This window comes from Sprattus sprattus (genome assembly GCF_963457725.1).
Source record: "Sprattus sprattus genome assembly, chromosome: 4".
NCBI lineage: Eukaryota > Metazoa > Chordata > Actinopteri > Clupeiformes > Clupeidae > Sprattus > Sprattus sprattus.
This window is the reverse complement of record NC_137923.1, coordinates 42,267,753-42,293,440: the sequence shown is the minus strand read 5'-3', so window position 1 is coordinate 42,293,440 and position 25,688 is coordinate 42,267,753. Positions and strand designations below refer to the sequence as shown.

The following is a 25,688-nucleotide window of genomic DNA, read 5'->3' as shown; positions in this document are numbered from 1 at the left end:
AATCATTTTGAGACCCTCTATAACTATTTCTCGAGGAGAGGACTTTCTTCATTTGGACGTGCGCAGCAGTACCATTCAAGGACGCTACTTCTCAATCGACTGAATCTGCAAGAATAAGCGACGTGGATTTGGTGATGATGCCTCTTCGGGCATATTTGGCATTTTTCTCAGGTTTGCTTCGGTCTGGGTTCGGTGGCACACCATGACTATGTAAACCGCATCAAAAGCCATACACAAGAGGGGATTTGTTACCTAACACAAGCTGATATTTTTCCATAGACCTGTTGATGTTTTAATGCATATTCGTATGATATTTTTCATTCCCTCACATTTGTAATTCTACAGCACAAAAATATGTTAAGAGTGGAACGGGAACACATCATTTTAATTTTAAGTGTCACCAAGGAGTGATGCATGGCGTGTCAGTTCGGAGAGTCGCCTTTTACCAGTCCCATGCGCAGAAATATTTTTCCCCTCAGAGATTCGCCACCGTGTTGAATCCTAACTCAGTCCATTACCGACTCAGCAAATTACATTGTGTATCTACGGACGCGCCTCTTTGCATAGATGGTTACATTTATTCCCACTGTCTTTTCATTTTAACTTAACTATGAACAGTGGGAAGCTGTTCTTGCGGTACCAGTTCGTGGGAAGCGAGACGGAGATGAACAGGTTGGTTGTGGCTAAAACTTTGGAACAATATCACGAGGATGCGCTCCCTGCATCGTTATTCAATAGGATCTTATAACCGTTCTTTTTATATGTGGGGAATGCTTCAGTCGAAATCCGAAAAGACTACAGTAAAGATTTTTCGATGTTTATTAACTATAATATGTCCTGCACTACGGAACTGTTCGTTTACGCTTGATTTAGTCGGGAATACGCACTATTAGTCACAGTGGAACAAGGCATTCTCTCCGCTGTTTGTTGATGGCCCTACGCGCCGGGAGGACTTGGTTTGGGCAGGTCTTGCGCAGAGTCTCTCGGCTGCAAGGCTCCTGGTCCCGGCGTTCGAGCAGTCTCTTGTGTCTTTCATCGAACCAGGAACAGGATCTTGGAACCTGTTACAGGGACCACAACCTATCTCACCGCCCCGGCGTCCACGCCGCCCTCCGTCACCAACACACCAGAGTCTGTCCCTACCCATCTTATCGCTGTCAGAGTTTTCCCGAGTGCTGCGCCTTTCCGGGGGATCGGAGGGGACATGAACCCCTCACCCGCCGGTTCCTGGTGGCCATGAAGCGGCAGAACGTGCGGACTCTGTCCCTGATCATCTGCACGTTCACCTATCTGCTGGTCGGGGCCGCGGTGTTCGATGCCTTGGAGTCGGATTACGAAATGAGGGAGAAAGAGCAGCTGGAAGCTGAAGAGAAGCGTCTCCAAGGAAAGTACAACATTAGTGAAGACGACTATCGAAAACTGGAGACTATTATTATGGAGGCCGAGCCCCACAGAGCCGGGGTTCAGTGGAAATTTGCCGGCTCCTTTTACTTTGCAATCACAGTCATAACCACCATAGGTAAGTGCAGCTTTTGAGGTTTTGTTTGACTGGGTAACTTGTATGATTCTTCGCCCGAGTCATGACACAGTGTGTGGGGCCATGACGTGAGCGAAAAGCAGTAGCCTACGTTCACTCGCCTTCCCGTCTGCTCGGTGACAAGGCGGTCCTTAGTTATGTTTTTTATCAAAGTCCACGCCCAATCTCTGGAAAGTTTGCTTTTTATCCGTTCTGAAGAATGTGTTGTTGCTGAATACGTGAACATTACATCACACTAAAAAAACTAAACAAAACAAAAAAGGAGCCTATGTACAATAGCAAAGATGTAATAGTTCGCAAGAAAAGCACCCTGACTACCCGATATTTTCAAGACACTTTTTTGGGGGAGAATAAGGCACTGGCAGGGATTTTACAGCACCGTTTGGCTGTCTCTGTGCGCGTGGTGCTGAAAGGACAGCTCCGCGCTGCACTCCCGCTTGGTGCTCTCAGGACTCCTGAGAGCACCACGCGTTCAAAACACAACAAAGAATTTGTATACTTGTTTATTTGCTTATATATGAGTTGGAAGCGTGGTAAGACTCATAAGGGTTGCTTTTTATTCTCGGTCCATTCGATTTAAAAAAGTTGCCAAATATGAATGCGCCATTTCTTCACTTTCTTTTTACCGCTCTTTCTCGCTCCTTATTTCTCTCTCTGTCGCGCGCTCTCTGCTACAATCACCCGCATGAAGACACACACACACACACACATTGAAATGCCTGCATTACGGCATGAAAATGTTCGTAAACGGAGACCGGTGTTCTGGGGGTGGTCCGGTGGAGTCAACAGGTGTTTTTGCTCAGACTTCCCGTACTCGCCAAGCGAGAGGACCACGAGGGTCTGTCGTCCTTTATGGCTTTTATAGTCCTTTTCCCGTTCACTGAGTTTTTCCAATCCATTTCTCCCGTGAGCAACTGTGTCCACTTGCAGAACATTTCACGCGGGGAAGAGAGCTAAAAATAGAACCACTAATGGCTCTATAAATACACGACACATGGGTTTTATGATCCCAAATTTCCAAATGTTACTTGGACTCACAAAATCAACAATTCCCTCAGACTGTGAAGAAATTGTCAGTATACTTGAAATTATCTATTCTTAATGCGTTGGTCCTTTTCTTCCGTTTGTGACAAGGAAACATGTTTTCGATGAAACATGTTGCTTTGGCACTTCAATTCAATTCATCAGAATATCTGCAGTTAGGGGGAGGGGTGAATGGGCTTGCTGAAACGTGCCTTTCCTTCCTTGGCTCCACATCATACGTTTGGTTGAGAGCAGCGAACAGCAGATGTTAGTAAATTGGTTCTGGCGATCATGCACTTGGTGGTCGAGGAAAAGGCAACTGCGCAGCTTAAAAGAAGTGTGTGTCTTTGTTGACCACACACACACACACACACACACACACACACACACACACACACACACACACACATTTATTGCAGCCAGTAGGGTAACAGGTAGATTAACAGCAACACCACTAAGGAGGCCCGGTGCTGCTATACCTACATAACTATACATCACCAATACTAGTTCTGAAGTGATACATTGTATGCTATCTCTTTTGCAGATGATCAACTGAGCGATACCAAATGGTCATACGAAATAGGAATGTATTCTGTTTTACAGCGTGGGGAGGGATTGAACGGATTGAGCGGATTGCGTTGATTAGGCCATTGCAACAATATGAGACCTCAACTCTGCAATAATGTACCACAGACCTACGACTTCAGACTTTTACAATTAATTAGTATAGGCCACCAATCAGCTACTCCAGGCCATTTACTTTACCATAGCTCTGCCAATTTTTGGCATTAGCCATCACGTCCCCTGATTTTCAATCTGGGTTCAATTTCCATGTTCATCTCTAAAACATGATTTCCGTCTTGAACCAGAAGCGTCGTTTCTCGTGAAACGGTAGACATACGGATATTTATCAATTTCCCTTAGTTTGTTTCCCCTCTTGTGATAAAACATGTGCAATTAAAAGCAATTTGCTTTTCCTCTCCTGGCCCACAGAAAAATCACAGCGGTGAGGCGATGGCGCTCGGGCTGTTAGTTGCGTTCTCAAGAGCAGCGCAGGCCCGTTCAGTCAAAAGGCAGGGATCAACTGCTCCGCGAAGCAGTTATGTCACACACTCATCAACTAGCGGCTCCACACGGCTCCACACAGAGGGTCCGACACCCACAGAAATAATCCAGATGTTTTTTGTTACGTGTCTGACTATTACATTAAGAGTGGGAAGACCTGCTGTGCTGAACTGCTCCGACAATAGTGTGATTGTCCACCCTCTGGCGCAATCCAAAACACTTTATGAAATCCATAACAACAACTGAAAATTGGGGCAATTTCATGGCATTAAATTACATAGACAATTAATTTCAATGTCATGCTGAATAAAGACTGTTAGTGGTCATTAAGTGTATTTGATTATGAGGATCATGGTGAATCATCTCTTTCACCAAAGGTTTAATGGTTTTAATAAATTGGCAAAGTTGTAAAGTTTTGAACTTTTTGATTTCTTACCTATTGGGTAAGGACTGTTGGTGTTCTAAGACAGCATACACACTGACATTATCTCAGTAATATTTATCTTATCAGCAAGGACTTTTCTCATAGTAATGAATCATTAGGTCTTTGTGTAGCCTATTCATATTGGACATACCTTATTGGCCTAAATAAATAAATGTCTCCTAGATAGATAATGTCAGTCAAAAGACTGCTTGATTACATTTGTTGGAAAGACATTGGAGGACGTGCATGGGTTTATCTCGATCAATCTGTGATTTGCCACAGTAAAGAAACAACCTTGATTCTGATCCAAATTCTAAAGGAGACTGGATTCAATTGCACAGCGTGTTGTTACCAACCAACCTACCCATCCCCACTGGCAATGCCAATTACTTCAAGGTCAGACATATCTAGCATTCGATGTTGGGCTTCAGTCTGCAACAGCACTACGCTGATGTGAAAGTGTAGTCTTTGAAGTCTTACAATGGAGTTAGAGATACGAGTCAATGACTCAGATGAAATTCAGATGAATGACTCCAACACCTCGGTCACAAATCCAAAGCACTGACCACACTCACTTAGAAATGCACTTCAAACATTCTACAGTATACTCTTTTAGAAAGTGCATCTATCTCTAATCAGATCCTTCACCTTTTGAAGCAGGATGGCTTCTGGGATTCTGTCAGGCCAAATTCCCAAGATAGTTGTGCAATCAATTTCCCCTGTGTGCAGTATACTAACCGTTATCTGCAGTATTCCTCTCATATGAGGATTACATTGTGTGCATTCTTGCTTGCATTGGTGAATAGAGCATTTTTTTCACCTGTGTCTACCTGGTGAGAGTTATAAGAGGGGGCCTGTGTTCTTTTTGTGTGCTTTAGCATTTTGGAGAACCACAAAAGGAGTTGCCAGTGTCAACAGGCTAAAATTGTCACGAGTATCTCTTGGCATCACAGCACTTTGCCCAGTGCATCACATGGCTAAAGGGAGATGAATGGTGCAGCATCTGTTTTCTCTGCATATAACACACAACGTGCCAGGTCAAATGAGTTTGTCTGGGGTCTAAAAATGGCTACAGCACATCCTAGCCGATAAGGCAATGATAAATTAGAGCATCTCTGTCAGAAGACAGTTCTTGTGTCTGGTATAAACTCACAAAGAGGCTTGGGCAGAGGCTGGAGGATTTCTGGCAACCTGCCATTTATTTATGTTGTGTGTGATTCATGTAATTCCTTGTTTAATGGACGTGCTGATTCTGTACCTTTAACCTTAGTCGGCTGACATTTGTGCTAATTTCTCGAAAATGTCAGTGCAAATTGAATTTCATTTCACGCTACTCCTCGGACTCTTGCAATGTTGTGGTGGACTTATAGCTAATAGCAAAAACTACAAAATTACATTTTCAAATTCAGAGTGAATCATCAGCTTGCCTGAACTCATTCAAATAACCTGCACAATATAACTTCACTTATTGGAGTATTCCACACCAAATATATGGAGGATTGACAAAGAGGTTGTTGTCCAAAGCCATTCATTGGATCCACCATCATGCCTTTCAAAAAGGATCAATGCATATTACAGGTGAATGGTGCAAATTACGTCCACAAGTCTGAGTTATGTTAGCTGTGCAGTGCAGCGCTAATGCATCATGGAAAAAAGACAGAGAGAGAAAGAAATGAAAAAAGACACTTTTCTAAGGGGCCCTTCTTTTCTAAGGGGAAGTAATGTTGTTTTAACGCTGAAAACAAAGCTATGCCGGGGCTGACTATGTCAGCTGTCAAAACAGTCTGACGTTGTGTTCTGTCAAGAGGCCATTTTAGAGACAAAGTTGAGCTCAGGGGAACCTGTTACTTCACATCCAGTCAGTCCTCTAAGGGCAGTCCCTTGCTAAGCTGTTCATAATGAAGGATTTTAAAGAGAAGGTTTAGTCCCTTTAATTCATATGTTATAATGTTATCTATAATATAATAAAATAAATTAAAATCTGAAGACAAACCATTTCAGTGGACATAAGGTGAAGATTAAATTAAAAATACTGGACTTGATGTATAATCAACTATACTCCTGCTATATAAAAAACAGAGTTCTAGATCTAATATAAGGGATACTCTGAGAATTTCAAGTCAGAGAGAAAACAATAAGTAAGACAGGGAGAGAGTTTATCTGTCCGACAGTGAGAGAGAAAGAAAAAGAAAAAGAAAAGGCAAAAGAAAGAGAAAAGAAAAAAAATGAGAAAGAGACGCTTTGGCACAAAATGTCAGCGCAGGCTCACTGGGCAGGCTGAGCAACACAGCGCTGGTTACTGTGGCGACGATGTGTGTTCTGGTCATGTTTGCAGCACTAACTTGGTGTTTGTGTGCAGACTGCCAGATTGCAGCAACCACTGATTCTCCTCATTCTCCTGATTAATTGCATGGAATAGTTCCACCTCTCTCTCCCTCTCTCTCTCTCTCTTCCTCTCTCTCTCTGTCTGTCCTTTTTTATCTCTCCTCTCCTCGCTCCTCTGCTACCCTGACTTTCCTTTGCACATCGCTGAGCCAGAGAGGAGTGAGTGAGTGTGTGTGTGTGTGTGTGTGTGTGTGTGTGTGTGTGTGTGTGTGTGCATGTGGGGGAAGGGGGGGGGGGGCTGTAGGTGGATGTAGGGTGACATTTTTCCCCCTGAAAGCAGCATGGTAGGTCACAGACTTGGCCCTGCAGTGTTGAGTTTGAAAGAGGGCAGAAGGGTAGGAGAGCATGTGATACTATTGTAGTTGCTTCCTGTGCTAATCGACCAAACCTTTAAGTTTAATAACATTTATATACTTAAATTACAGGGGACCAATATTCTGAGGAAAACAATCTTGATACTGTAGTTTACCATGAAGTAAGACAGCTGCATACTGTAGTTATTGTCAAAGACACAAAACTAGAACAAATAGTCAAAGTAAGAAACAAAACCAACAGTCACTAGTTTTGTTGAAAAAAACAACAACAGATATTACTATAAATATAGATTTTTTTTTCTGGGTGAGAAACTTTTTTGAGAGAACTAGATTGTAGGTCAGTAAAAACTGAATTGTTCGAAACATTCATGCAGAGAATATTTAAACAATAGTTTTAAACAAAGTTACTTATCAAACATTTAACAGGAACTTATTTGTTACATACAGTGTTCTAAAGCAAGTGCTCCTGCACCTACCACAGATGGGAATGCTGCATTCAAACTTTTAGTTTGCTGGAGCTTTTGTATAGAATAGAATAGAATAGAATAGACTTTATTTGTCATTGTGCATTAGATACACAACGAAATTTGTTTGTGCAACCACTAAAAATTGAATGGCTACCTTTTATATTCTACCGGTCAAGCAGTGTGTGTATGGGGATTGTAGGGGCTGCTTTGAGTACAGACAGCATATGTTTGTCCTCTGTCTTTCTCTTTGTGTGTGTGTGTGTGTGTGTGTGTGTGTGTGTGTGTGTGTGTGTGTGTTAGTGTGTGTGTTAGTGTGTGTGTGTGTGTGTGTGTGTGTGTGTGTGTGTGTGTGTGTGTGTGTGTGTGTGTCTGTTGTGTTTAAGTATGTCTATGCCTGACTATATCCACTGTCAGACAATACATTCCAGTGACATGAATAAAGCAAAGCGATATTACAAGGCACTGGCTTTCAGTCTGAGCCAAAGAGAGGTGTTACTGGCTGTGAGAGGAAGAGGAAGAGGAAGAGGGAGGAAGAATGGGGGGGTATGAAAGCCTCTTTTTAGCCCACGGGGGCACCTGACTGCAGGTGTGGATCTCTCGTGTAACCCGCCAGAAGCCATGTTTGTTGGAGCGCCAAGAATAATCTCTTTGAAGCCGGGGCGCCTTTGTGTGGTGGATGCATGCTAAACGGCGCTGTGCATGCGTGTGTGTGTGTGTGTGGAGAGGGAGGTCTGTCTCTCACCCTGTCTGTTTGGGACGCCAGGGCGCTTGCTTGCTCTCAAGCGTCTGATTAGCTTTTATGGGAGCCTGCCGTCTGAGAAAAGGAAAGGAGGAGAAGGAAAAGAGCAGTCAGCTTGCCGTTACTCCACACGAGCTAATACTGGCAGCGTGGCACACCGTCATCAGCAACTGCCTCAGTATATGGCCATCAGAGATGCTCTCACCCTTATTTTGGTTAATGGGATGCCCAAATTGAAGCCAGTCATTGTAAGTTTTAAGTCAGGGATTTGGTTCTCACCACTGACCATTGATTTAGCAGCTAAAGACAGTTTGCCCCCACACCGATCCATCAGAGCATCATCACAATAGGCAGAGTTGGGCTTGCCCTCATGAAAGAGCCTTTAAAGGTTACAAACAGGGTCTTTGGATGAAGGCCGCTTTGAGTTTGACTTTTCCACCTCTTTTGGCTGCTGGCTTTATAGGAGTTTTAAGCTGTAAATATCACTTCTCAAGACATAACAGACATACATACTTCTTCTCACCTTAAGACATAACAGACATACAAAATGCATTAAAACACTAAATTCCTGTTAGTTTGTGGCTAATCCTCATATTTTTCAAATTAGCTTGATGGCCACCGGAAATATCGGCAAGAGGAGAAGGTGTGCCTATACTATACTGACTATACTCTGAGAAAAAGAAAGAAAAAGTCACTGACTATGCCCTTAAACATCATGAGAGCTCCTAAACGATTCGTCAAACTCCATGTTAAAGAGATGTCTGGCTACACCCTCACTCAGAATGAAATAGGGTTGAAATGGCATTTTCTTGTTTTTAACAATTTGAGCACTTGAGTGAGCTCGTTTGTCGTACCAATCTGGCCAAGCTTACTTTTTCGTAGGACTATTCCATTTGTTTTATTGCGCTTGGCAAGCTAAATCAATCACGGGAAAAGTGTTCGTATGGAAAGAAATACTATTTGTTTCCCGGGTCTAGGCTGGAAAAAGGCCACATTTACCCTCTGTCTTATAGTAAGCACTTCCCAGCACCGTGACTGCGAAGTAGAACTATGAACCTCCAGCAACCCCCTTTGACAGTTTAACTCTCAGCTCAGATGGAGTGCATAGGTCACACTGTAAAGGTTGTGTTAGGTAGCCTGCTCCTCTAAGGCTAAATCCAACAGGTCTATTGTAAAGTCTAACTTCAAAGCTGAACTCTTCTGACTTCTCAGAGAATGAAGCTGTAGTAGTATAGACATGTTAGTAAGAATACTCACTACTAGTAAGGATACATTGGTAGAAGTCTTGGAATTCTTTTCTATTCTGGTAGACATTCTTCTTCCCCTTCATGTTTGAAACACTGCTGTAATCCATGATTATATGATGAACACTTTTAAGATGTTAAATGTGAAATGTGTCAGATTTATGGTTAATAATGGATGTAATGATTTTTGTAATCTGAAAAAATGTAACCTTCTGCTGGTGCTGGTAGAGTTTTTATTTCCACAAAGACGTTTTTATTTTATTTATATTAGGTGCATTGTTTCTATTGAGTTAAATAAACAAAACAAAACTTCTTTGGTAAAGAAAAATCACTTTACCTTTTTATATACTTTGTCAAGGGAACATTTTGGCTTGTCTGCCTGGGCAAAATTTGGGAAAAAGAAAAACTGGCTGGAAGGGGACCTAGTTTGAGAGTCAGGGGGGGGGGCGCGATGTCACAGACGGAGAAAAAAAAACACTCGCGACCTGTCACTGGTTAGTGAAAGCTCCCTCAGTGGCTAAATGCAAGGGGCTGGACTGACACAAAGAAATCAAATACTGTATCGTTCCTGATCCACTAATCAAAACGGAGTTTTGTCATTTGAACGCAAGTTGCACCGACGCTTCAGAGTAAACGTAACTGCAGGCATGGTAAGCGCTCACCCTCACTGACTGAGATGACACTGCAGAGTTTGTTCAAGTTCTCTTGTTTCCTTTATCTTTCAGATATTCATTGCTTTATAAACAGTCTTTTTAAAGACTCAATCTTTCCTTAGTAATACCTTACTGCACTTGCAGTAGGTCTATTCGTCCTATTCTAAGGAGTCATTTTCTCCAGTCTTTTTTAAAAAGCTCGTAGCCTCGAGAGCTAGCCTTCTAGCTAACTAACTTCATCCAAAGGCAGCTATAGCCCTTTCTCCTTAACACCTTATCTTTAAACATTTTTGAACATCCACCGTGTTGCAACAAATAAAACACCAGCACTTGAACACTATGTGCTGGTGTGCTGTCCCTGTCTACATTGTGTACAATTCGGTTTGTTTAAAACCATTGTCTCCAAGCAGTTTTGGAGGCACCGTATGTTGCTCATAGAATTGCTAAGCTTGGCAAACCCCATACAATTGCCGAAACACTGATTTTGCCGGTCCCGGAAGACGTGTAGAATAATAGTAGCAGAGAGTGCAGCTGCTAAACTCAGCGCAATACCTATTTCAAACTAGAAAATGCATTTCCTGAAGGAAATACCAGTGCATGAAATGCAAAAGTTAAGAAAGAAAAGAAAGAAGAAGGAAAGAAGAAAGGAAAGAAGAGTGGAAGAAGGAAAGAAAAAAGGAAAGAAGAAAGAACAGAAGAGTAAAAGAAGGAAAGAAGAATGGAAGTAGGAAAGAGTGGAAGAAGGAAAAAAGAAGAGTGAAGAAGGGAAGAAGAGTGGAAGAAGGAAAGAAGAATGAAAGAAGGAAAGAAGAAAGGCAAGAAGAGTGGAAGAAGGAAAGAAGAGTGAACAAGAGTGGCCCTGGATAAAGAGAGAGTGAAAATATTGAAAAAAGGAGATACAAATGGAGTGAAGAAGAGAGATTGAGTGTGAGAGAAAGTAGACTGAGAGTGATAGAGAGAAATATGGAGAGATGGAGTGAAAAAAAAGTAGAGAATGGAAGGTGTCTTAATGTTCCTAGTTACAGTTAAATTGAGAGGGACAGAGAGAGGAGGTTCCTTGGATTTGGCGCAGGTGTCAGTGAAGCACAGGTGCAAGCCAGTTTAAAGACCCTATTATGATGTCATAATGGCCCAATGTAAGTCAATGGGAGAAATTTATATTTGTTTTTTTTTTATATTTTAAAAAGTATAAAGTTTAGAAAAGTGAAAAATACATAGCACAAGTGTCCTTTACAAGACCTACGCGACAAAGTTTGAACGAAGTTTCTAAGTTAAGCGGTTCGAGCTGAATTAATCACAGAAAAAGGTAACAAGAATAAGAAGAAGAAGAAGAAGAAGAAGCCTAGGAATAACAATACAGGGCATTTCATGCACTGTAATGACACTGTATCACGCCTATTATCAGAAATCAGTTTGGGTCCTATTTTCAAAGAGGACTACCGTTCATTTGCCTGTTTTCGGGATCCATTTCTCTCCTTAGCAGACCAGCTGTCAATAGACATGCAAGATCAGCTTATTGAGCTGAAGAGTGACGTAGACTTAATCATCTGTTTACCACCTCCCCTCTTTCGCCATTCTGGGTAGCAATGATAACGCAATACCCTCAGCTTTGCGAGCTTGTCTTAAAAATGCTTGTTCTTTTCGCATCGACATACGTATGTGCGAGGCAGGCTTTTCAAGCGCACAAAAGTAACCGCTCACAGATCGATGACAATCATTAATTATAACTAGAAAATGCATTTCCTGAAGGAAATACCAGTGCATGAAATGCAAAGGTTAAGAAAGGAAGAAGAAAAGAAAGAAGAGTGGAAGAAGGAAAGACAAAAGGAAAGAAGAGTGAAGAAAGGAGAGAAGAGTGGAAGAGGGAAAGAAGAAAGGAAAGAAGAGTGAAAGAAGAAAAGAAAGAAGAGTGAAGAAAGGAAAGAAGAGTGGAAGAAGGAAAGAAGAAAAGAAAGAAGAGTGAAATAATGAAAGAAGAAAGGAAAGAAGAGTGAAGGAAGGAAAGAAGAGTGGAAGAAGGAAATAAGGAAAGAAAGAAGAGTGAAAGAAGGAAAGAAGAAAGGAAAGAAGAGTGTAAGAAGGAAAGAAGAGTGAAGAAAGGAAAGAAAAGTGGAAGAAGGAAAGAAGAGTGGATGAAGGAAAAAAGAAAGGCAAGAAGAGTGGAAGAAGGAAAGAAAAATGGAAGAAGAAAATAAGAAAGGAAAGAAGAGTGGAAGAAGGAAAGAAGAGTGAACAAGAGTGGCTCTGGATGAAGAGATAAAGAGAGAGTGAAAATATTGAAAAAAGGAGATAAAAATGGAGTGAAGAAGAGAGATTGAGTGTGAGAGAAAGTTGACAGAGAGAAAGATGGAGAGATGGAGAGAAAAAAAATAGAGAATGGATGGTGTCTTAATGTTCCTAGTTACAGTTAAATTGAGAGGGACAGAGAGAGAAGAGGTTCTTTGGATTTGGCACAGGTGTCAGTGAAGCATACTAAGGCAGAAGGCAGTAACTTCTATGTTAAAGCTCAGTGGTATGATAACAATGGAATAATGACCCTATTAATTAATCAGTAGTAATACTATTTCATTTATCACAATTACCAATACAATGATTATCACACACACACACACACACACACACACCATTGAATTATCACATTAAGCACATAAAACAATGAACTTGAATTGTCACATGAAACACATAAAACATCTATGTCAGTCCATTGGGGTGTGTGTGTGTGTGTGTGTGTGTGTGTGTGTGTGTGTGTGTGTGTGTGTGTGAGAGAGAGAGAGAGAGAGAGAGAGAACGATAGAGAATGAGGCCCCTTTTCCCCCTCCACATGCCCCCGCTCGCCAAGCGAAGTTACCCGATTTAGATGCACCTTTTTCGGACTAGCCACAGGCACTGGGTGGGGGAATAGCCCGATAGCTTAGCATATCTGCCATGCAATTCTAATGGTAATGCTACCTAGCTTGGTATGCTAACTGTCGGTAGCCTATACATCGTGAAATCAACCAAAATACTGATGTCACTGGCTTTAATTTGATAATGGCATGTTAGTAGTATATTTAATATCAGTACATTTGTTTAATTACTGCTGATATTTTACAAATACGTCAAAAACTCATTTTTGACCAAACTTGAAGTTACGGTCTTTTGCCTTAGCACGGCAGAGTAAAGCACAGGTGCAAGCCAGTTTAAAGACCCTATTATGATGTCATAATGGCCCAATGTAAGTCAATGGGAGAAATTTATATTCGTTTTTCTTTAATATCTTAAAAAGTATAAAGTTTAGAAAAGTGAAAAATACATAGCATAAGTGTCGTTTACAAGACCTACGCGACAAAGTTTGAATGAAGTTTCTACGTTAAGCGGTTCGGGCTGAATTAATCGCAGAAAAAGGTAACAAGAATAAGAAGAAGAAGAAGAAGAAGAAGAAGAAGAAGAAGAAGCCTAGGAATAACAATACAGGGCATTTCATGCACTGTAACTAGAAAATGCATTTCCTGAAGGAAATACCAGTGCATGAAATGCAAAAGTTAAGAAAGGAAGAAGAAAAGAAAGAAAAGTGAAAGAAGGAAATAAGAAAGGAAATAAGAGTGGAAGAAGGAAAGAAGAAAGGAAAGAAGAGTGAAGAAAGGAGAGAAGAGAGGAAGAAGGAAAGAAGAAAGGACAGAAGAGTGAAAGAAGAAAAGAAAGAAGAGTGGAAGAAGGAAAGAAGAATAGAAGGAAGAGTGGAAGAAGGAAAGAAGAAAGGAAAGAAGAGTGAAAGAAGAGTTGAAGAAGGAAAGAAGAGTAGAAGAAGGAAAGAAGAGCGAACAAGAGTGGCTCTGGATATAAAGAGAGAGTGAAAATATTGAAAAAAGGAGATAAAAATGTAGTGAAGAAGAGAGATTGAGTGTGAGAGAAAGTAGACTGAGAGGGATAGAGAGAAAGATGGAGAGAAAAAAAAGTAGAGAATGGAAGGTGTCTTAATGTTCCTAGTTACAGTTAAATTGAGAGGGACAGAGGAGAGGTTCCTTGGATTTGGCGCAGGTGTCAGTGGAGCACAGGTGCAAGCCAGTTTAAAGACCCTATTATGATGTCATAATGGCCCAATGTAAGTCAATGGGAGAAATTTATATTCGTTTTTCTTTAATATCTTCAAAAGTATAAAGTTTAGAAAAGTTAAAAATACATAGCATAAGTGTCCTTTACAAGACCTACGCGACAAAGTTTGAACGAAGTTTTTAAGTTAAGCGGTTCGAGCTGAATTAATCGCAGAAAAAGGTGAGAAGAATAACTAGAAAATGCATTTCCTGAAGGAAATACCAGTGCATGAAATGCAAAAGTTAGGAAAGGAAGAAGAAAAGAAAGAAGAGTGAAAGAAGGAAAGAAGAAAGGAAAGAAGAGTGGAAGAAGGAAAGAAGAAAGGATAGAAGAGTGAAGAAAGGAGAGAAGAGAGGATGAAGGAAAGAAGAGTGAAAGACGGAAAGAAGAAAAGAAAGAAGAGTGAAGAAAGGAAAGAGGAGTGGAAGAAGAAAAGAAAGAAGAGTGAAGAAAGGAAAGAAGAGTGAAAGAAGGAAATAATAGTTGAAGGAAAGAAGAAAAGGAAAGAAGAGTGAAAGAAGGAAAGAAGAAAGGAGAGTGAAGGAAAGAAAAGTGAAAGAAGGAAAGAAGAGTGGAAGAAGGAAAGAAGAGTGAAAGAGAAAAAGAGTGAAAATATTGAAAAAAGGAGATAAAAATGGAGTGAAGAAGAGAGATTGAGTGTGAGAGAAAGTAGACTGAGAGGGATAGAGAGAAAGATGGAGAGATGGAGAGAAAAAAAGTAGAGAATGGAAGGTGTCTTAATGTTCCTACACTGTAAAAAAAAAAAAAAAAGTTGGGTGAACTCAAAATTTTAAGGCAACAAACTTCAGTAAAATTTTAAGGCAACAAACTTCAGTAAAATTTTAAGTTTTGCTTTTGAGTTTGCTCAACTCTGAATTCTGATTTTGGTCAACTCAAGAGTAAGTTCTACTAACTCATAATTTTACATTGTAATAACATTTAATCCTTACTTGTGCCAACTCTCCCCTAAGTTGTACTTACTTATTATTTAACATTGTAATAACTTTTAATCCTTACTTCTGCTAACTCTCCCCTAAATTGTACTAACTTATTATTTAACGTTGTAATAACTTTTAATCCTCACTTCAGCTAACTGTCCTGTAAATTGTAGTAATTTATAATTTTACATTGTAATGAGTTCTTATACAGAATTCACTTTAAATGGGTTTAGTTAGTATAGCAGAATAATTTAAGAGGAATTTAAAATCGCACACTGCAATAGTTTATAATGTAACTCAACTTTATAATTTATAACCAGGAACTTCTAATCAAATGTATAGATAATTACAGACGCAACATATACATTCAAAACATTTGTTTTATTTATACTGTATCAAATCCCTTCCAAAAGGGGCAAGTAAATGCAAACTATCGAGACCATGTAACATGTTTCAGAAAAACCAACCAAAAAAAAAATGTTTCAGAAAAAACTAAACAAAATAAGATGCAAAATAAATGTAAAGTGGGAGATCGAGATACACAACAGTTGATTAATTAACATGGAGTTGGATGGACAGAAGGGAACAATTCCAGATCCAAGTAAATGTAAAGTGGGAGATCGAGAATACACAACAGTTGATTAATTAACATGGTGTTGGATGGACAGAAGGGAACAATTCCAGATCCAACACTTTACTTCACTGAAGAAGTTTGTTTTTTAGGGATCTGACCGTTGCAGAGAGGTCCGACTCCAGTTCCATTATGACCTTTTGGACAGTTTCAAAGGTGTATTTCAAATCCTTTGGGTAACTAAGGTTTAATGTATAGATCAGTCCAACAAGGTAGGCAAATGCAGTTGGCAGGTAAGGGAGATCTTGGAGGACAATCTCTTCTTCCAACACAAGAGCAACATTCCTGACACTTTTAGAGACTGCTCTGCTATCATCCTCCAACACAGTGAGGATACCCACAATGAGGCCTTTCGTCTGTCCCTCTTCTGGGTCAGTGTCCTTGTGTTGACAGACAGAAAACACCAAAACATGAATTGCAAGACATTAGTAATTAAAATACTGTGAATCAGAATAAGCTCTTAATCTAAAATAACTCAAAATATTGTATAAACATTTTTTTTCCAAATAGAATTAATTATGAGTTTGACATATTAACTATTTCCATCCCATACACCACAATCAAAAATGTAACCCTCATACACACATCATATGACATCAATTAGGCTACATCAAGTCAAGGGCAGGACAGTGAAACTACAGAAGACACTCTGGACATGGTTAGGGAACCAGGAGGACAGAGAGGTTATGGTTGAAGACAACGTTAAATACAGCACTATAAATACAGTATAATAACATATTTACAATTTCTATTCATAGCCACTCACAGTTCCTGAAGAGCTTCTCCTGACTCTCACGGAGATACAAGGGAAGGTCCTTTAAAGCTGCAGTTTGTCTATGTGCAGTGATGTCAGATGTCTGAAACAAGAGTTGCATGAAACATTACAAGATGTAATTGACATATAAGAAGTAGAGTAAACATGCAGGCAGCTGTCCTTTTCAATATCCAAAATGATTGCTACGATTACGATTGCTCACTGTGAAGGTATATCCACTGGAGGTGCTTTTTGTGTCACTGACAGGCTCATATCATTATCAGTGTCTGACAACATTATGAAAAGGCTCCCCACAGAGCAATGTCTTTTTGTTTTTAAGATTACAATACCCTTTGTTTAACAAGAAAAAGCCGCTATCACCTCGATTTGAAAACTGAATCAAAAACGTCTAAAAATGACCCATATATTCCACAATTCACACTACATGGACAAAGATGTAAACAGTGTTGTTGGACTGATCATTAACTTCACTGGAGCAATTCCAAGAACGCGATTGGATAACAACGACAAAACGTCACGATTATCGGACCCAAAGTGTAGCTGCCCTCTCCATTTGCCTCGGGAATAAAGTTATCGATAACGACTTAATAAGCAATAACTGCAAGTGGCAACATTTTTTGTCTAAACGTGAATACAAACGTAGAACATGTTTACAAAAACATGGCTTCTCCATATCCAGGGAACGTTAAAATGCACGAAATCGCACCTCGGCCCACCACCTATTAGGGGAAGCCAAGCTTTAAAGAAATCGCCACTGGTCGTAAGTGTGAACTAGCCAGGTAACAAACTACACACGATGGCAGACAATGCTAATATTTGTATGATGTACGCAAAAAATGAGCTCCCCCTCTTTGAAAGATCAGCAGCTGCCACTGGTGGGGCAGGCAGAACCGAGCAGCAACCTGTCGCTGGCCCCGCTCTCTCTCTGTCCCTACTAAACCAGCCTGCTCACCTGCTACCTGGAGCAGAGACGGAGCATGACTACCACTGTGTAGTAACACTACACTTCTGAAAGATGGCATAAAATGTCAGCTAATGTTGCAACCACAATTTTGAGTTAGCATTAATACCATAATGTCTTTTTTGTATCTGTAACAAGCTGGCAAACACGAATTAAAGCAGCACAACGGATCAATAGCTATACGCTAGCTATATGCTATCAGCTAAAACTGACGAAATCTCTTGAAATGTGCTGACTTTGACATTATTACAAACTAGTTATTCAACAACTGTCCTTACACAGTCAAGCAAGTGCAACACAAGACAAAGCAAGATGGCAAATAAGCTAACTAGTTCGGCAGACAGTGGAAAGTTGGGCGGCAAAACTACAAAACGAAGTTATGTGCCTATAGACCCTGCATAGCAATGGCGCGGATGCAATTCTCCATATTAAGAGTCATTGTAGCGCCCCAATTTTTTTCAAGCTGTTATTTTTAGGTTAAACTGATTATCCTAACCCTAATCATGACGTATAATTGTTGCATTGTGTTACTTTAACACAATACCAACAGTCAGAAGATAACATGCCTGTCCTGTTTGAATAGGTTGCCTGACTGATGCTAGCTTTCTCTAATGACTGAAAAGCTTTGTGTAAATGTCTAGGTCGCTTTCTCCATTAAACGACGTACAACATAGGCCTACTGCACAACACAACTCAGAATAAAATTCGCGCATCATTTTAATTTAATTAAAGGTTGATTTAAAACGTACCTGTTTGGACTCCAGCAAGAGGCAGCAGCACAGCCAGAATGAGACTTCAATTGTAAAGTGCCAACGGACAGTTGGCTATTTGGCGCAGCTGTCAGTAAAGCACAGGTGCAAGCCAGTTTAAAGACCCTATTATGACGTCATAATGGCCCAATGTAAGTCAATGGGAAAATTTCGATTCGTTTTTATTTAATATCTTAAAAAGTATAAAGTTTAGAAAAGTGAAAAATATATAGCATAAGTGTCGTTTACAAGACCTACGCGACAAAGTTTGAATGAAGTTTCTACGTTAAGCGGTTCGGGCTGAATTAATCGCAGAAAAAGGTAACAAGAACTAGAAAATGCATTTCCTGAAGGAAATACCAGTGCATGAAATGCAAAAGTTAGGAAAGGAAGAGGAAAAGAAAGAAGAGTGAAAGAAGGAAAGAAGAAAGGAAAGAAGAGTGGAAGAAGGAAAGAAGAAAGGATAGAAGAATGAAGAAAGGAGAGAAGAGAGGATGAAGGAAAGAATAGTGAAAGAAGGAAAGAAGAAAAGAAAGAAGAGTGGAAGAAGAAAAGAAAGAAGAGTGAAGAAAGGAAAGAAGAGTGAAATAAGGAAATAATAGTTGAAGACGGAAAGAAGAAAAGGAAAGAAGAGTGAAAGAAGGAAATAAGAAAGGAGAGTGAAGAAAGGAAAGAAAAGTGAAAGAAGGAAAGAAGAGTGGAAAAAGGAAAGAAGAGTGAAAGAGAAAAAGAGAGTGAAAATATTGAAAAAAGGAGATAAAAATGGAGTGAAGGAGAGATTGAGTGTGAGAGAAAGTAGACTGAGAGGGATAGAGAGAAAGATGGAGAGATGGAGAGAAAAAAAGTAGAGAATGGAAGGTGTCTTAATGTTCCTAGTTACAGTTAAATTGAGAGGGACAGAGAAGAGGTTCCTTTGATTTGGCGCAGGTGTCAGTGAAGCACAGGTGCAAGCCAGTTTAAAGACCCTATTATGATGCCATAATGGCCCAATGTAATTTCGATTCGTTTTTATTTAATATCTTAAAAAGTATAAAGTTTAGAAAAGTGAAAAATACATAGCATAAGGCTGAATCCCATTTCTCCCGCTACCCCTTCGTCTTTCCCCTTCCCCTCCGTTTTGCGCGTTCATGTGGAGCGGTAGGGCTGTCCCAATTCACGTTAAGACAGAGGGGTAGGGGAAGGGGAAGCGCTTTCTACCGCTCCAAACGGAGATTTTCCGAGGGCACACTTCAAACGGAGGGGTAGACTGATTTCCCTCAATGCATTGCGAACCCGTGATCATTAAAGAACAAACATCGCGCGAGTCCATTTAAAAATGTCGGAAACAGCAGGGAAAGCATCACACAAATGAAAGTATTTTCTTTGTAATTCATGATTTTAAAACTTGTTTGATGAAATGTTGCATTGTGTAAATAACAGCTGCAGGCGCCATGTTTGTTTATGTCTGGTGAGTGACAGCTGTCGCTCTCCGGTAACGTAACAGCCAACGCTTCGTACTGATGACGTACGTAATTGTTGAAGTGCTATCCCAATTCGAAGGGCTAGCGTTTCAACCCCTTCCGCTACCGCTCCGTTTGAAAAAGCGAAGGCGAAGGGGTAGGGGTAAGGGTAGCGGTAGAGATGAGAAATGGGATTGGGCCTAAGTGTCCTTTACAAGACCTACGCGACAAAGAAGAAAAGAAAGAAGAGTGAAGAAAGGAAAGAAGAGTGGAAGAAGAAAAGAAAGAAGAGTGAAGAAAGGAAAGAAAAGTGAAAGAAGGAAATAATAGTTGAAGAAGGAAAGAAGAAAAGGAAAGAAGAGTGAAAGAAGGAAAGAAGAAAGGAGAGTGAAGAAAGGAAAGAAAAGTGAAAGAAGGAAAGAAGAGTGGAAGAAGGAAAGATGAGTGGAAGAAGGAAAGAAGAGTGAAAGAGAAAAAGAGAGTGGAAATATTGAAAAAAGGAGATAAAAATGGAGTGAAGAAGAGAGATTGAGTGTGAGAGAAAGTAGACTGAGAGGGATAGAGAGAAAGATGGAGAGATGGAGAGAAAAAAAGTAGAGAATGGAAGGTGTCTTAATGTTCCTAGTTACAGTTAAATTGAGAGGGACAGAGAAGAAGTTTCTTTGATTTGGTGCAGCTGTCAGTGAAGCACAGGTGCAAGCCAGTTTAAAGACCCTATTATGATGTCATAATGGCCCAATGTAAGTCAATGGGAAAATTTAGATTCGTTTTTATTTAATATCTTAAAAAGTATAAAGTTTAGAAAAGTGAAAAATACATAGCATAAGTGTCCTTTACAAGACCTACGCGACAAAGTTTGAATGAAGTTTCTACGTTAAGCGGTTCGGGCTGAATTAATCGCAGAAAAAGGTAACAAGAATAAGTCAACTTTCTCTCACACTCAATCTCTCTTCTTCACTCCATTTTTATCTCCTTTTTTCAATATTTTCACTCTCTCTTTATTTCTTCATCCAGAGCCACTCTTGTTCACTCTTCTTTTCTTCTTCCACTCTTCTTTCCTTTCTTATTTTCTTCTTCCATTTTTCTTTCCTTCTTCCACTCTTCTTGCCTTTCTTTTTTCCTTCATCCACTCTTCTTTCCTTCTTCCACTTTTCTTTCCTTTCTTCACTCTTCTTTCCTTCTTAAACTCTTCTTTCCTTTATTCTTTCCTTCTTTCACTCTTCTTTCTTTTCTTATTTCCTTCTTCCACTCTTCTTTCCTTCCTTCACTCTTCTTTCCTTTCTTCTTTCATTATTTCACTCTTCTTTCTTTTCTTCTTTCCTTCTTCCACTCTTATTTCCTTTCTTCACTCTTCTTTCTTTTCTTCTTTCCTTCTTTCACTCTTCTTTCCTTTCTTCTTTCCTTCTTCCACTCTTCTCTCCTTTCTTCACTCTTCTTTCCTTTTGTCTTTCCTTCTTCCACTCTTCTTTCCTTCTTTCACTCTTCTTTCTTTTCTTCTTCCTTTCTTAACCTTTGCATTTCATGCACTGGTATTTCCTTCAGGAAATGCATTTTCTAGTTTTATTCTAGTAGTTTTTCTTGCAGCTAACTACTCCTCGCCCGATTGAGATAGAGACGCCGTTCAAACACCAAAACGTCCGGCCCGATCCGGTGCAAGCTGCTATGACTTTTCGTGGCGGTACTCCTTGCCACTCCTTTTTTATTCCTCTTTTTCCATCACCTTTTTTCTCCATAGACTTGCATGGCAGAACTTTGAGGCATTATGACATCATAATAGGCTCATTAAACTGGCTTGCACCTGTGATTCACTGACAACTCTCACTGACACCTGCGCACGGTTCCTCTTCCCTCTCTGTCCCTCTCCATTCAACTGTATAACTAGGAATATTAAGAGACACCTTCCATACCAGGGCTCTACTCACTCACGCATACTCACTCATGTTTACTCACTCGTGCATACTCACTCATGCATACTCACTCATGCATACTTACTCATGCATACTCACTCATGTTTACTCACTCATGTTTACTCACTCATGCGTACTCACTCATGTTTACTCACTCATGCATACTCACTCATGTTTACTCACTCATGCATACTCACTCATGTTTACTCACTCATGCATACTCACTCATGTTTACTCACTCATGCATACCCACTCATGTTTACTCACTCATGCATACTCACTCATGCATACTCACTCATGTTTACTCACTCGTGCATACTCATTCATGTTTACTCACTCATGCATACTCACTCATGCATACTCACTCATGTTTACTCACTCGTGCATACTCACTCATGTTTACTCACTCATGCATACTCACTCATGCATACTCACTCATGCATACTCACTCATGTTTACTCACTCATGCATACTCACTCGTGCATACTCACTCATGCATACTCACTCATGCATACTCACTCATGTTTACTCACTCATGCATACTCACTCATGCATACTCATTCATGCATACTCATTTGTGCATACTCATTTGTGCATGCTCATCCAGCAAGGAGAGCTGGAGAGCTGACACCTGCCCCAATTCCAAGGCACTTGTTCTCTCGGTCATGGCCGCAACAGAGCAAGCACACTCTCGCAGTTCGTTCACGAAACGCATTCTAGTTATAATAATAGTTATAATGGCATGTCAGGCCTATCAATAACAATATGCTATATGGGCCATTCTACCGAATTGGTGCAAAGTCAGGTCGGAAATATTTAGATTTTTTTTATGTTTTATTCCCAAAACTTTGTCCGTATGTATATTGTACCATATCTAAAGTACACATATCTAGTAAAAGAACAGTCAATTTTTATATTGTATTTTCAGAATGTTTTGGAATGTTTTTCCTCTTCCAAAAATTGTCACTACCAAAACATCACATTTACTATAATAAAAAAGTATTATTATTGACCTGTTCAGATTGTGTTTCCTTTCCTTCTCTGAAAAGTATTTTTACAAATATTTCTTGAAGGTTTTCACAATGAAATCCATAAAAATAAATTTTTTACCAAATGTTCAAGTTCAATTTATACAATTCATGAAAATCTCAGTGCAATATTTCTTTGTAAAATGCAAAATACTGATCATATTGATTCCAGAGTTGTTGATTGATGAAATTGAACATACATTAATCCAATCAGTATCATAACATTTTAGTTGATTACTCAATATACTTAATTTTTTACAAAACATCCTGTGTTTCGGTACTGCTGCACTGTTTCGGTAGTGACATCCAGTGTTTCGGCAGTGACTGCACTGTTGGATGGATGTTCATTTCTCTCCCAAAATCTTCCAAAAGGTGCTCTGGGCCGCCCTTTAGTCCACACAACACATTTATTTAAAAATTATGGGATTGAACTACTTACCATTTCATTTTGTCACTACCGAAATCATCAGGTCACTACCATATGTTTCGGTAGTGACTGTGGCCTCGTTTCCCGATAACGACGTATCTTAACGGCCTACGTGGATTTTGGCGTCATCGTAGACTCATCATAGCCGTAAGTGCGGCGTCGCGAAACCGCTCTGCAATATCCCTCTTACGACCGATTTCAAGTCCTTTTTAGCGTTCAGGAAACTAGGCCTGTTTCGGTAGTGACAATTCTAGCTAACTTTAAGCATAAATAAAGAATTCTAGCAAGCACACGGCTTGCAAACAAATATTTGAAGAGGTGTACACACATACAAACATAAGATTTTGCATAAAACCCCAAAAGGTTTACTTAATTGAAGAAAACATGGGTTTCGGTAGTGACAATTCTTAAGGTTACACGTCGATTTTCAGACTTTGGAACACATTTATATAAAAACTATGGGATTTAGCTACTTACCATTCAACCATGAGGGACAGGGATGCAGTGTCACTGCATGGTCAAAAATGCAGGGTCGTGGCTAAAACACAGGCTCAGCCAATGGACTAAAACGCTTGTGTTTCGGTAGTGACATGAAAACTAGGGACATGATCTTTGAGTATAGTTAATTGATTTAAAAATTAAACCCACAATAAATCTAAATATTCCAAGTTCTGTTTCAACCCAATCATAAAGATCTTTGAAATTAAATCATTGAAAAAAATCTAAAAAAATTGAAAAGTGTTATTTACAGGCATTGAAATTTAGATGTCAGGGTTGGGGACAGCTACTTCCCAATAGAAAGTACCCTATAAATGATGATTTTGTATATATTGAGCTTATCACTATCTCATTTAATGTATTGGGTTTATATAGACCATAACATTTTCTTAGTAAATATCTATGCCTAAATACCTAATTGTTTTGTAAATAGTTTTTGTTGTTGAGGGACTGCATATTACACGAATTCGGTAGAATGGCCCATATATCTATCTATATATGGTGGTAAAGTTGAGGGCGAAAATGTATATCTTACATCTTTGCTTCAATGCTAAATGTTTCTGCAGCCACAGCCACAGCCACAGCCAAATACTTTCACTCCTTTCCCCAGTAGGATATGTCACAGCGTAGTGATGCAAAATAATGGTCTTTTAGCTTTTACTGCAACATAATAGAAGGTTCTGGTAACTACGGTTTTTCCATTTTAATTTGATTCAAATATCCTTTATATAGCTTTTTTTGTATTTAGAATTATTCTGAAACAAACTGTAGGCTATTTTATGCAGTGGGTACATCCAGAGCCCCAGCAGACATGAACACATGAGTGGAAGCCTGTTTAGCTGAGCATTGGGTCATCGGTAAAGAGTGCAGTCTACTGGTGACTGGTTGAAAAGAACCTGATGCTTAAAACACAAGAGCAGCAGTGACCATAAGTCCACATGAATGGGGAGTGCAGGATATGGGAGGTTGTGAGCTATGTTTATGTTGATGAATTTGAACATCTGGAACAACCCTAATGCCATCTTGTTCTGCCTTCTGTTGTGGCCAGGCCAAGTAAAGACACCTTTTATGGAAAATGTGCTTGTGTGGTGCCATTTCTTCTTCTGCTTTAGTCTTGTTATACTACAAGACATGAATAGAAGTACCAATAAAAGTCAGTAGTGTGCTTTTACATCATGGATGACATTTGTTTACTGCTGACTGAGCATTTAATTTAACTTGGACAAGTTAGACTCCCTCTTTCCAGCCCCTCAAGTCTTTGAGGGGTTTGACCGTTTAAAACAAACATTTTATCTTTTAACTCAGAGGATATCCGAGATTAATTGCATCAGCCCATAACACAGGTTTGCTCCATCTGCCTGGGTAATATAAAAATATGGCAGCATAATGTGCCACTTGTCCAATAAAGGGCGTATGATATTTATCTGCCAGATAAATAAATCAGAATTTGGCAGTGATGGTTTGTGATTGGCGCATGGACATTTTCCTTGTCAGTGAAGAATATGTCGCCACGCCTATATCCGAAATTACCTCAGCAGAATATTTATTGTTGGAGTTTAAGACAACCTTGGCAGAATAGGTGTGTGTCTCCTCTCTCAATATCTTCGAGCTCTGCATTAGTTGAAGACATGAAACATCTCTGCAACTGTGTTCTGCTGTATTCCTTCTAAGTTGGAATATAGAATATACATGTATATTTACTTAATTTGGAATATATCTAGGTTATTATACATATTAGACATAAGTTTGTTCCACAAGAGCTTTTGGTAACATCTTCAGCCCTCTGTCAATAGATTTCCATAATCATGACATTTATGTGCAGATGCTATCATTAGTCATCATGACAGCTAATGCTATACCAGATGCTACACTCACTCATTAGTAATCATGATTGCTAATGTGCAAGGTCATAGCAGTGTGATATTACTATTATGGGTAATTGTCGTTATGTCTCACAATGCGAGAAAGCTGTCATAACATCAAACATGATGGGAGTTGTCATGACAATTACTGACAACGGGGTCACAATCTTTTTATATCAATGGAAATAAGCTATCATTAGAACTTGCGACAGTGTAAGGCATCTGCTTTTAGGTGTTTACGACATGATTTTGCTTTTATTCTGGAAAATATCCAACTAGATTGTATATTTTTTGATGTAAATATCAAATGGTTTACAAAAACAAGCTGGACTTGAGCAGGGGCTTGGTACACATCCTCTATGTTAGGATCAATCGCATATGAAAGCTTCCTTAACAGGAACAAATGGGGTTCCTTCCTTAGTCAGAAGCGATATGATAATGAGATGTCAGCCTTTCTAATTTGACACCCTGTGCCATGTTGTCGTGTCACCTCACTGATGTGTCAAAGCCAGTTCTCCTTCAGGCCATTTGTAATCATTCACAGAGTGTTG

At 39.7% G+C, this 25,688-nt stretch overlaps 1 protein-coding gene across 1 annotated transcript in view; it reads left to right on the top strand.

Annotated features, from left to right (window-relative positions):
• Nucleotides 1-930: 930 nt before the first annotated feature.
• kcnk9 (potassium channel, subfamily K, member 9) overlaps nt 931-25,688 on the top strand; it is a gene marked incomplete at both ends in the record, with an annotated part of 56,986 nt that continues 32,228 nt past the window's right edge. Inside the window, one exon of the mRNA XM_080836322.1 lies at nt 931-1,519. Coding sequence (XP_080692448.1) covers nt 931-1,519 — 589 coding nt within the window. The remainder of the gene's footprint in view (nt 1,520-25,688) is intronic.